Consider the following 12,788-nt stretch of genomic DNA (forward strand, 5'->3'; position numbering starts at 1 on the left):
CCGGAAGATTCTTTCTTGCCATTGTGCTTTTCAAATCAAATCAAATTGTATGTCACATGCGCTGAATACAACAGGTGAAGACCTTACAGCGAAATGCTTACTTACAAGCCCTTAACTAACAATGCAGTTAAAAAATGAATAAATAATAAAATACCTAAAAAAAATAAGAATAAGAAATAAAAGTCACAAATAATTAAAGAGCAGCAGTAAAATAACAATAGCAAGGCTATATACAGCGGGTACCGGTACAGAATCAATGTGCCGGGTCACCGGTTAGTCTTTGGGGTCTACGCCAGGTTACTGTAAAGCACTTTGTGACAATTGATCTAAACAGGGCTTTATAAATACATTTGATTGATTGATTGATTGATTATTTGATTGAGCAAGTGTGGAAATCTAGTATGGGAAATACCATTAATGGAGTCTTTTTTAACAAGGTTGCTAGGTGCAGGGAAATGACAGTACAGGGAGCACACTTGAGCTATAAAACATTTGACATGACCGCTGAGTTTGAAAGATTCAAAACTTAAGAGCTCTTGGCTTTGCTGTTGCTGGGTCCTGACTAAAATGGCGACAAAAAACACTGAGGTAAATACACTCACCGCACACTCTCTCCAGCTCGTCTGAGTTGTCCTGGCAGTCACTGTAGCTGTCACACTTCAAACGCACTGAGATACAGCCACCATTCAGACAGGTGAACTGCTCGGGCTGGCAACGGTTACCATTGTCATGGATACAGTCCCTGCCATTGTTGGCCAAATACCAGTTACCCGATACCGGACACTGACACTCTGGACCAGAGGGACCTATAGGCAGAGGGAACCATCATCAGGGTCAGGGGTGATAGACATTGGCAGGATGGACATAAGTAGATGTTGCTTTAGTTGCTCAATCTTATTGTGAGTTAAGTGTGTGACTACACACGGGGAACAAACTGGTTGATTAAACTTTGTTTAAATTTAGTTTGTCAACTTATTGTGATGTGGAAAATATATTGGATTTGAAAAAAAGTTATCTGAGGTTAAGTTATTTGAGGGTAACATTTAAACCACAGGATTATGTCATCATGGTAACAAAATTTCAACATCGACAAACCTTGAATTTGTTGAATTTATAGCTCTAAAACAACTTCAGATCTTCAATGCTGTATCCACTAACAAGTGGTGTAAATACTTAAGTAGTACTTTAAAGTTGTTTTACTTAAGTCGTTTTTTGGGGGGGTATCTGTACTTTACTATTTATATCTATGACAACTTTTACTTTTACTCCACTACATTCCTAAAGACAATGTACTTTTTACTCCATACATTTTCCCTGACATCCAAAGTAAATAAAGGTTAAATAAAAAATGCATTTTAAAAACGGAACAGCAAAATGGTTTCTGTCATGTCCCACCAGCGGGTTCCCTGTGCGCTAGTTTTTCCCTAGTCTTCCCAGTGCTGACCTTTCTGCCTGTCCTGTACCTGCCTGACTCTGATTTGGATTATGACTCTTTGCCTGCCTTGACTTGCCCCTTGCCCCTTGAACTGTAAGAAACACCGAGACTCGTACTATCCGCCTCCTGTGTCTGGATCTAGGGTCTTAGCCTGAGCCGTAATAACTAAACACAAATGCTTCATTTGTAAATGTGCCCCTGACATTATATTATGATATTATAAAAACAATAGCATTGTGCCGTCTAGTTTGCCTAATATAATTAATTTTAAATTATTATTAAATATATTTCAAATCAAATACTTTAAGACTTTTACTCAAGTAGTATTTTACTGAGTGACTTTCACTTTTGAGTCATTTTCTATTTAGGTATCTTTACTTTTACTCAAGTATGGCAATTTGTTACTTTTCAACCTCTGCCACTATCAACAAATATATAAATAGGCTGGGCTGTACTGGAGAATTGATCTATCTACAACTACCCTTTGATCTCCAATTCAGGGTTTTAACCCAGACCTCCTTAGCTATGATATTTGTCACTGACTATTACTAATGTGCTATAGTGAGAAAGATTGTTGAGAAATCTCTACTTAAAAACTAAACAGGTTTAACAGATGAAATGAAATGTAACCATAATTTATACCTCAAATATCATCAATGACACTGATATACCAAGTCATGAACAGCTATTGTTTCAATTCAACCCAGGATTCAACAATAAATAGGCAATGCATAGGAATAGGGTTTCAAGTTTCAAGCTCTGGCTAACTTCAAACGTAATGATATTTAGTGATATTGAATTGTGTTTGGTTGTCAACGCAACATTTTTTTTTAAATCAACATTTGAAGGAGATTTACAGGTAACAGACAAAATAATGGAAAGACCAACATAAAGTTTCTTAATAAGGAGTTGGGCCACCACGATCCGCCAGAACAGCTTCAATGCACCTTGGCATACAGTGCATTCCGAAAGTATTCAGACCCCTTGACTTTTTCCACATTTTGTTATGTTACAGCGATATTCTAAAATCAATTTAAAATAACGAATCCTCTACACACAATACCCCATAATGAGAAATCAAAACACAGGTTTTTAGGAATGTTAGCAAATGTTTATGTTATATATATATATATATATATATTATATAAAATTTAAAAAACAGAAATACCTTATTTACATAAGAATTCAGACTCTTTGCTATGAGACTCGAAATTGAGCTCAGGTGCATCCCGTTTCTATTGATCATCCTTGAGATGTTTCCACAACTTGATTGGAGTCCACCTGTGGTAAATTCAATTGATTGGACATGATATGGAAAGGCACACACCTGTCAAAATAAGGTCCCACAGTTGACAGTGCATGTCAGAGCAAAAACCAAGCCATGAGGTTGAAGGAATTGTCCGTAGAGCACCAAGACAGGATTGTGTCGAGGCACAGATCTGGGGAAGGGTGCGAAAAAAATTCTGCAGCATTAAAGGTCCCCAAGAACACAGTGGCCTCGATCATTCTTAAATGGAAGAAGTTTGGAACCACCAAGACTCTTCCTAGAGCTTGCTGCCCAGCCAAATTGTGCAATCGGGGGAGAATGGCCTTGGTCAGGGAGGTGACCAAGAACCCGATGGTCACTCTGACAGAGCTTCAGAGTTCCTCTGTGGAGATGGGAGAACCTTTCAGAAGGACAACCATCTCTGCAGCATTCCACCAATCAGGCCTTTATGGTAGAGCGACCAGACGGAAGCCACTCTTCAGGAAAAGGCACATGACAGCCTGCTTGGAGTTTGCCAAAAGGCACCTAAAGGTCTCTCAGAACATGACAAACAAGATTCTCTGGTCTGATGAAACCAAGATTGAGGGGACTGGGAGACTAGTCAGGATCAAGGGAAAGATGAACGGAGCAAAGTACAGAGAAATCCTTGATAAAAACCTGCTCCAGAGCGCTCAGGACCTCAGACTGGGGGAGAAGGTTCATCTTCCAACAGGACAACGACTCTAAGCACACAGCCAAGACAACACAGGAGTGGCTTCGAGACAAGTCTCTGAAAGTCCTTGAGTTGCCCAGCCAGAGCCCAGACATGAACCCGATCGAACATCTCTGGAGAGACACTCCCCATCCAACCTGACAGAGCTTGAGAGGATCTGCAGAGAAAAATGGGAGAAACTCCCCAAATATAGGTGTGCCAAGCTTTAGCATCATACCCAAGAAGACTAGAGCCTGTAATCACTGCCAAAAGGTGCTTCAACAAAGTACTGAGTAAAGGGTCTGAATATTTATGTAAATGTAATAGTTTATTTTATACATTTTCCAAAATGTCTAAAAGCGTGTTTTTGCTTTGCCATTATGGGGTATTGTGTGTATATTGATGGGGGAAAAACGTTTTAATTAATTTTAGAACAAGGCTGTAACGTAACAAAATGTGGAAAAAGTCAAGCAGTCTGAATACTTTCAGAATGGACTGTAGATTCTACAAGTGTCTGTAACCCTATTGGAGGGATGACACAATTCCTCCAGCAGAAATTCCATAATTTAGTGTTTTGTTGATTGTGGTGGAAAAACGCTGTCCCAGGCGCCGCTCCAGAATCTCCCATAAGTGTTCAATTGAGTTGAGATCTGGTGACTGAGATGGCCATGGCATATGTTTTACAACGTGTTCATGCTCATCAAACGATTCTGTGACCACTTGTTCCCTGTGGTCATTATCATCCTGGAAGAAACCACCCATCAGGATAGAAATGCTTCACCATATGTTAAAGCTGATCACTCAGAATGGCTGTGTATGTATAGGTGTTTACCTCTCCCTCTAAGGGGTTGAGTGGACCTAAACCATGCCAGGAAAATGCACCCCACACCATGACAGCTCAAACAACTCAAATGTTTCCTTTATTTTGGCAGTTACCTCTATCTTTTGCTTGGATAGTTCCATACGTGCCGTTGTCTGGCCTTAATTCCAGTTCGATTGATATGTTGGATGCACGTCTCCATCGCAACCAAAAATCTAGTTAAAGAACAGGTCGAAATCAAATCAAACTTTATTTGAAGTGCATTTAAAGATTGATTTGATTCAGTCCAATTCTTAAACTTAGATTTTTGGTTGAGATGGAGACGTGAATCCAACACATCAATGACTAATTTGTAGACAAACTGGAATTGAAGCCAGACAGTGGCACAGATGGAACTATCTAAGCAGAAGATACACCTTCAAATATTGGTATTTGGTTGCGTTGACAACCAAACCATTCAATATCACTTTTGAGATATAATAAACAGCCTATTAACTTGTCAACAATTCAACCAATTAGATGTTGGATTCTCATCTCCAATTTAACCAAAAATCTAAGTTAAAGAATGGGATTAAGCCAGTGACTCAGATGGAACTATCCAGGCAGCAGATACATCTCCTTTAAACGTCGATATTCGGTGGCGTTGTCAACCAAACACAATTCAATATTACTTTTGTAATACCTGTAAATATAGTTAAGGCTATCGTACAAACTAATGTAACATTCAACCTTAAAATGGCCTCATTTTGAGGTTTCTGTAACTATAAATGTTTTATGTAATCATATAAAGCATGCATGTTCAAGATGGCATGAATATTGTAGGTCACATGCTTCGTAGACAACAGGAGTAGACTAACAGTGAAATGCTTACTCACGGTTCCTTTTCAACAATGCAGAGTTAAAGATAAAAAATATATAGATATAAAAAAACAAGACAGTGAGTAACGAATAAAAATAACAAGTAAAAATAACATGGCTATACAGTATATAGGGAGTAGAAAATAACATGGCTTTAAAAAAGGGTTACCAGTACCGAGTCGATGTGCAGGGGTACAGGGTAATGTGCAGGGGTACAAGGTAATTGAGGTAGCTATGTACTGTACATATACTGTAGGTAGGGGTAAAGTTACTAGCAGCAGCGTATGTGGTGAGTGTGTGTGTGGCGTCAGTATGCGCGCGTGTGTGTAAGCATGTGTAAGCATGTGTGAGTGTGTGTGTGTGTGTGTGGGTAGAGTCCAGTGTGTGTTCATAGTCAGTGCAAGAGAAGGGTAAAAAGGGTAAATCCAGGTAGTCATTTGATTTGCTATTTATCAATCTTGTTTAGAAGTCTTATGGCTTGGGGAAGAGCTGGAGTCGCTGGTGCGCGATGAGGCAAGGATATCCCTTCTGCCCAAGCCCTCCCTAACCCGGACGACGCCAGACCAATTGTGCGTCCCACGGACCTCCCGGTCGGTTACGACAGAGCCTGGGCGCGAACCCAGGGTCTCTGGTAGCACAGCTGGCGCTGCAGTACAGCGACCTTAACCACTGCGCCACCCGGGAGGTGCACCATGTACCTTTAATGCAATCTCAACTGCAATCCAGGTAATTTGATTCTGCTATTGGATGAGGCACAGTGATAGCGCATTAAACAAAATATCTGACATTGTATTCCCATTTAAACTTTGCTGTACTTTTAAATGGTTGAAAGCACAGTGATAGACATTTGGGTGACAATTAAAACAAAAATCAGAAATTGTTTATCCGTAAAAATGTGGTTGTGCTTTTAGATGGTTGAAATCATAGTGATTGTAAATTGAAATAACTTTTGCCTGTCTTTTTGAGTGGGTGAATATAGGTTGTAATCTGAATGATTACCAAATACAACCAAATACTGTATTACGAAATTATACATGTTGAGATAATGTGGTGAGCCCAGTGGGTATTGTTGTTCTCAGAATTTCACCTGAATCATTAATTGATGTCAATGAGAGATGAGACATTTGAGTTTAGCATGTGGATCTCAAGCCCTGGAGGAACTCCAAGACACTAAAAACAAATGTTTTGTTATTCAAACTCCTGACCTGGCACGCAGACGTGACTACACCCTCCGTTAAACTGCTGACAGGGGCTTGAGCAAGCCTGCTGCTTGGAGCCGGCGTACACATGGATGTCGTTGGGCCTGTACTGTAGTTCCTGGACCAGGACCGTGAAACCTGACCCGTCGTCCTTCCCGGCACGGTAGACCGCTCGCGTGGTCCAGTCAGTCCAGTATATGTCCTGCTGGAACACGGTCATAGCGTAGGGGTACTGGACGCCCCTCATGATCACCTGGCGGCTCTCCCCGGTCAGGGTGGAACGCTCAATCTTATCTCTAATGGTGAGAGGGAAGGGAGTGGAGAACAATAATGGATGGGTGGGTGAGTCGGTGGATGGATGCATAGAGGGATGGAAGGATGAATGGATGGAGAGTTAGAATGATAAGAGATCATGAGAAATGGGTGCATAGAAAAACAGTGTAGCCTACTGCTTTTAAATATTTAAGGAAGTGGAGAATTGTTCAACACTTTTCTGGGTAAAAAAAAGCAATTGTGTCACAAATGGCACATGATTTGGACTTATTGATTCCACCTCATTTCGAACTAAGCGACCAGCTACATTCTAAGAAATGACACGGTCAAATGGTAATTACCTATGAGTTACTTTCTTTCTTTGAGATTCATGTTTAGTGCTGTACATTTTAACACAAAACAAACAACAGCTGAAACATTACAGAATGTTACTAATGGTCGTGTTCTTACAGGGAAGCGTCGGCCCAGTAGAGCATCCTTTCCTCGTAGTCTATGGAAAGTCCGTTGGGCTGGGACAGACTGGTGCTGATGATGGGCACCCGGAAGTTTCCACCCAGAGTAGCTCTCTCTATCTTAGCAGGGCTCCCCCAGTCAGTCCAGTATAGGTAGCTACAGAGAGAGAGAGTTAAAGAGAAATGTTATCCTGGCATCTTAGCTTAGCCAAGGCCCCTATGGGTGTCTGTACATGACTATTTTTACTGTTACTCCACTACATTCCTAAAGAAAATAAATGTGCTTTTTACTCCATACATTTCCCCTGACACCCAAAAGTACTCGTTACATTTTGAATGCTTAGCAGGACAGGAAAATTGTCTAATTCACGCACTTATCAAGAGAACATCCCTGGTCATCCCTATTGCCTCTGATCTGGTAGACTCACTAAAAACAAATGCTTAGTTTTTAAATGATGAGTTGTCCCTGGTTGTCCGTAATTTAAAAAAAAAACAAGAACGTTGTGTCGTCTATAAGACATGTAAAAATATTTATACTTTTACTTTTGATATTTATGTACATTTAAAACCTAATACTTTTAGAGACTTTTACAGTAATATTTTACTGGCTGACTTTTACTTGAGTCATTTTCTTTTAAGGTGTCTTTACTATTACTCAAGTAGGAAAATTGGGTACTTTTTCCACCACTGCCGACCGCAAGGCGCTACAGAGGTTGGTGAGTAATGCCCAGTACATCATATCGGAAGGCCCCCAAAAAACTCCAGCCACCCAAGCCATCGACTGTTCTCACTGCTACCACACGGCAAGCGGTACCGGTATACCAAGTCTGGAACCAACAGGACCCTGAACAGCTTCTACCCCCAACCATAAGACTGCTAGACAAGACTGCTAAATAGCTAATCAAATCAAATTTTATTGGTCACATACACATAGTTAGTAGATGTTAATGCGAGTGTGCAAAATGCTTGTGCTTCTAGTTCCGACCGTGCAGTAATATCTAACAAGTAATCTAACAATTCCTAACAATGACCTTATACACACAAGTGTAAAGGAATGAATAAGAATATGTACATATAAATACATGGATGAGCGATGGCCGAACGGCATACGCAAGATGCAGTAGATGGTATAGAGGATAGTATATACATATGAGATGAGTAATGTAGGGTATGTAAATATTATAAAGTGACATTGTTTAAAGTGACTGGTAATACATTTATTTAATAATACAAAATTGGCTAGAGATTTGAGTCAGTATGTTGGCAGCAGCCACTCAATGTTAGTGATGGCTGTTTAACAGTCTGATGGCCTTGAGATAGAAGCTGTTTTTCAGTCTCTCGGTCCCAGCTTTGATGCACCTGTACTGACCCTGACTTCTGGATGATAGCAGTGTGAACAGGCAGTGGCTCGGGTGGCTGTTGTCCTTGATGATCATTTTGGCCTTCCTGTGACTTCGGGTGGTGTAGGTGTCCTGGAGGGCAGATAGTTTGCCCCCGGTGATGCGTTGTGCAGACCTCACTACCCTCTGGAGAAACATACGGTTGTGGGCGGAGCAGTTGCCATACCAGGCGGTGATACAGCCTGACATGATGCTCTCTATTGTGCATCTGTAAAAGTTTTGTGTGTTTTGGTGACAAGCCAAATGTCTTCAGCCTCCTGAGGTTGAAGTGGTGCTGCTGCGCCTTTTTCACCACACTATCTGTGTGGATGGACCATTTCAGTTTGTCCGTGATGTGTACGCCGAGGAACTTAAAACTTTCCACCTTTTCCACTACTGTCCCGCCGATGTGGATAGGGGGCTGCTCCCTCTGCTGTTTCCTAAAGTCCACGATCATCTCCTTTGTTTTGTTGACGTTACTTTCCTGACACCACACTCCGAGGGCCCTCACCTCCTCCCTGTAGGCCGTTTTGTTGTTGTTGGTAATCAAGCCTACCACTACAGTGTCATCTACAAACTTGATTGAGTTGGATGCGTGCATGGCCACGCAGTCATGGGTAAACAGGGAGTACTGGAGAGGGCTGAGAATGAACCCTTGTGGGGCCCAGTGTTGAGGATCAGCGGGGTGGAGATGTTTCCTACCCTCACCACTTTGGGGTGGTCCATCAGAACGTGCTGGACCCAGTTGCACATGGCGGGGGAGACCCAGTGTACTATGGTGTTAAATGCTGAGCTGTAATCAATGAACCGCATTCTTACATAGGTGCTCCTCTTGTCCAGATGGATTAGGGCAGTGTGGAGTGTGATTGCGTCGTCGGACCTATTGTGGCGGTAAGCAAATTGGAGTGGGTCTAGGGTGTCAGGTAGGGTGGAGGTGATATGATCCTTGACTAGTCTCTCAAAGCACTTCATGAGGACGGAAGTGAGTGCTATTGGGTGATAGTCATTTAGCTCAGTTACCTTAGCTTTCTTGGGAACAAGAATAATGGTGGCCCTGTTGAAGCATGTGGGAACAGCAGACTGAGATAGGGATTGATTGAATATGTCCATAAACACACCAGCCAGCTGGTCTGCGCATACTCTGAGGACGCGGCTAGGGATGCCGCCTGGGCCGGCAGCCTTGACTAACCATTGTCTGTACGTAGCCTCGCAACTGTATATAGCCTCGCTACTGTATATAGCCTATCTTTTTACTGTTGTTTTATTACTTTACTTACCCTATTGTTCACCTAACACCTTTTTTTGCACCATTGGTTAGAGCCTGTAAGTAAGCATTTCACTGTAAGGTCTACCTACACCTGTTGTGTTCAGCGCACGTGACAAATAAACTTTGATTTGATGGGATTTGTCAAATTAGCGATCAATGTATGCAAACATCTCAGTTGGTTTTACCCATAGCAGGGATCCACAATGATGCCAGAGGGCGGTTGGCATGGGCTATCAAGGAACGGTTCTGCCCGTCCACCCCCATGGCCTGGACACTTCTGTTGTAGTAGTCGGTGAAGTAAAGGCGCTTGTGAACCCAGTCATAGGCCAGCCCCTGTGGATAATTTAAATCTGAGAGAGAGAAAGAGCGAGAGTGAGAGAGAGGAGGAACATTTAAAAGAGAGGGGAGAGAAATAGAGAGAGAGAGAGAAAAGAGTCAGAGTGGGAAAAGATAAAGGTGAGGATAGAGACAACCTAAGTCACCAAGGTAACTAATACTGCAACTTATAGATGTTAACAGCTACACTCAATAATGCAACAAGACATTAAAGGCCCAATGCAGCCGTTTTTGTATCAACATCAAATCATTCCGGGGTAGCAATTAAGTACCTTACTGTAATAGTTATCCATGGTCAAAATAGATTTTTTGCAGCAAAAAAAATTCTCAAGACAGAATTTTGCTAAGACTGTCTGGAAGTAGGAAGGGGGAAACTGAATAGCATCTGCTATTGGCAGAGAGCTTTGGAACTCTTTATTATAGGTCTATTAAAGGAAAACAAAAGCATATTTTGGCATTTCTTTCATTACGCATTATGCATTGGCTGTATTTCTGTATTTTGAAAGTTATATATCTTGAAAACTCGATTGCTGACATGCAAAACATTTTTTGAATATATCAACAATGGACTAATGAAACAAATACCAAAATATAGTTAACTAATTTACCATCTGGTGATGTCACCAGGCAAGCCAAAACTCCCCCTATGCAAAACTTGCTAGTTAGAAGGTCCTATGTACACTGAACAAAAATATAAACAAAACATGTAGTGTTGGTCCCATGTTCATGAGCTGAAATAAAATATCCCCAAAATGTTCCATAAGCACAAAAAGCTTATTAAAAAAATAAATAAAAACACAGCTGTACCTTGTGCTGGGGACAATAAAAGACTACTCTAAAATGTGCAGTTTTGTCACACAACACAATGCCACAGATGTCTCAAGTTTTGAGTGAACATGCAATTGGCATGCAAACTGCAGGAATGTCCACCAGAGCTGTTGCCAGAATATAGTGTTAATTTCTCTCCGTCTCCATCGTTGTTTTGGAGAATTTGGCAGTACGTCTAACCGGCCTCACAACCACACGCCACATGTAACCACGTGTATGGCGTCGTGTGGGTGAGCAGTTTGCTGATGTCAACGTTGTGAACAGTGTACCCCATGGTGGCAGTGGGGTTAATGTATGGGCAGGCATAAGCTACGGACAATGAACACAATTGCATTTTAACGATGGAAATTTTAATGCAGAGATACAGTGACGAGATCCTGAAGCCAAATGTCGTGCCATTCATCCGCCACCATCGCCTCATGTTTCAGCATGATAATGCAGGGCCCCATGTCGCAAGGATCTGTACACAATTCCTGATAGCTGAAAATGTCCCAATTCTTCCACGGCCTGCATACTTACCAGACATTGAGCAGTTTGGGATGCTCTGGATCCCACCAGATACTGACTGGTTTTCTGATCCAAACCCCTACCTGATCCACGCCCCCTGATCCAGACCCTTATCCACTCCCCTACCAGGTATCTGTGACCAACAGATGCAAACCTGTATTCCCAGTCATATGAAATGCATAGATTAGGGCCTAATTTATTTATTTCAATTCACTGATTTCCTTATATGAACTGTAAATTCTTTGAAAATATTGCATGTCATATATATATTTTTTGTTCAATGTAGATTGTACTTTCAACCAGCAAATATCAGGAAATAACAATGATAAAATTATTTCACACTTTTACAGTGTTAATTTCATCAAAATGAGGGAAAACTTAATTTTGACTGTACTGGGCCTTAAAGGCCCACTTTTTTATTTGATGTTCAAATCTCAGTTTATCTAATAAATCACTGTGTGTGTTTATTTCATAAAAATAATTCCACATATATTTGTTATTTGAGCCTCCCCTTTGCCATTGAAATGCTCCTGATCGCATGGGCGTGTCCTACACATTTCAATATATTTACATACACAGCCCTGATTCGCGGATAGGATTGTCCCAGTGGTCAACTGTCACCAACCTTTTCTGAGTCAAGATCACTTTGAGTCAAAACGGAAGCTGAGATCCTCTTTCTCTCCCTCCCTCCCTCAATGAGGTTTGTGCAGTAGGCCTAGGTATATTATCCCCTCCCTCCGAATATATTATCACTGCATATTGGCTATGCTTGAATTCCCTCCCTCCACAGAGAAAACTGGTAATAGACAATTTGTAGCAGTCATAATAATTCCAGACTGATGGCCGATAAAGTCAAGGGTCACACTGCATTATTTCTGCCGAATGCACCAATTCATGTTGTCACGCCTATGAACAGAGAAAGTGAAATATTCCTCGATATTAAAAAAGACATATGTCGCTAATAATAACAATGCAAGCTTATCGAAACACTTCGAAAATACTAATTCATTGCAGCTGCAGTGCTGGTTGTAGCGTAAATGGAAGAGAGATTTTATGGCTAATACAATATTGAGCAAAGTGTTGACAGTGCTGAACAACAACTTAAACATGAAGTTACTCATAAAAACAGCAGCTCTTTGCTGTATTCGTTGTCTCTCTCTAGTCATGGTTTTAAATGTTTCGAAATCTCACAGTATCAACTTTGCTGTGCGTTCAAGGTTTCTTTTGACAGTCTATGGCTCGATGAAACTGTGCAGACATGGTGATCTGAGCTTTCTGATTGGCCAGCAGTAAACCTATAGGTGCACTTGATATGTTCTCTTGGCCTGCAGGGTAGGCGGAGTTCTACCTTCAGACACATGAAATGGTTCAAAGTGGGAATATTTTGCCTTCCCGGTGCTATAGCTGCTGAATCAAGTGCATCTATCAGCAAGAGCGCTAAAAAATAAAAATAATAATAACGCAAATAGGAAGGCA

At 41.3% G+C, this 12,788-nt stretch overlaps 1 protein-coding gene across 1 annotated transcript in view; it reads right to left on the reverse strand.

Annotated features, from left to right (window-relative positions):
• lrp2b (low density lipoprotein receptor-related protein 2b) overlaps positions 1-12,788 on the reverse strand; it is a 108,594-nt gene that overhangs the window by 53,015 nt on the left and 42,791 nt on the right. The window contains 5 exon segments of the mRNA XM_064923650.1: positions 603-806; positions 6,277-6,566; positions 6,994-7,152; positions 9,827-9,854; positions 9,857-9,991. Coding sequence (XP_064779722.1) covers positions 603-806; positions 6,277-6,566; positions 6,994-7,152; positions 9,827-9,854; positions 9,857-9,991 — 816 coding nt within the window.

The sequence above is a fragment of the Oncorhynchus masou genome, chromosome 18 (genome assembly GCF_036934945.1).
Source record: "Oncorhynchus masou masou isolate Uvic2021 chromosome 18, UVic_Omas_1.1, whole genome shotgun sequence".
Lineage (NCBI taxonomy): Eukaryota > Metazoa > Chordata > Actinopteri > Salmoniformes > Salmonidae > Oncorhynchus > Oncorhynchus masou.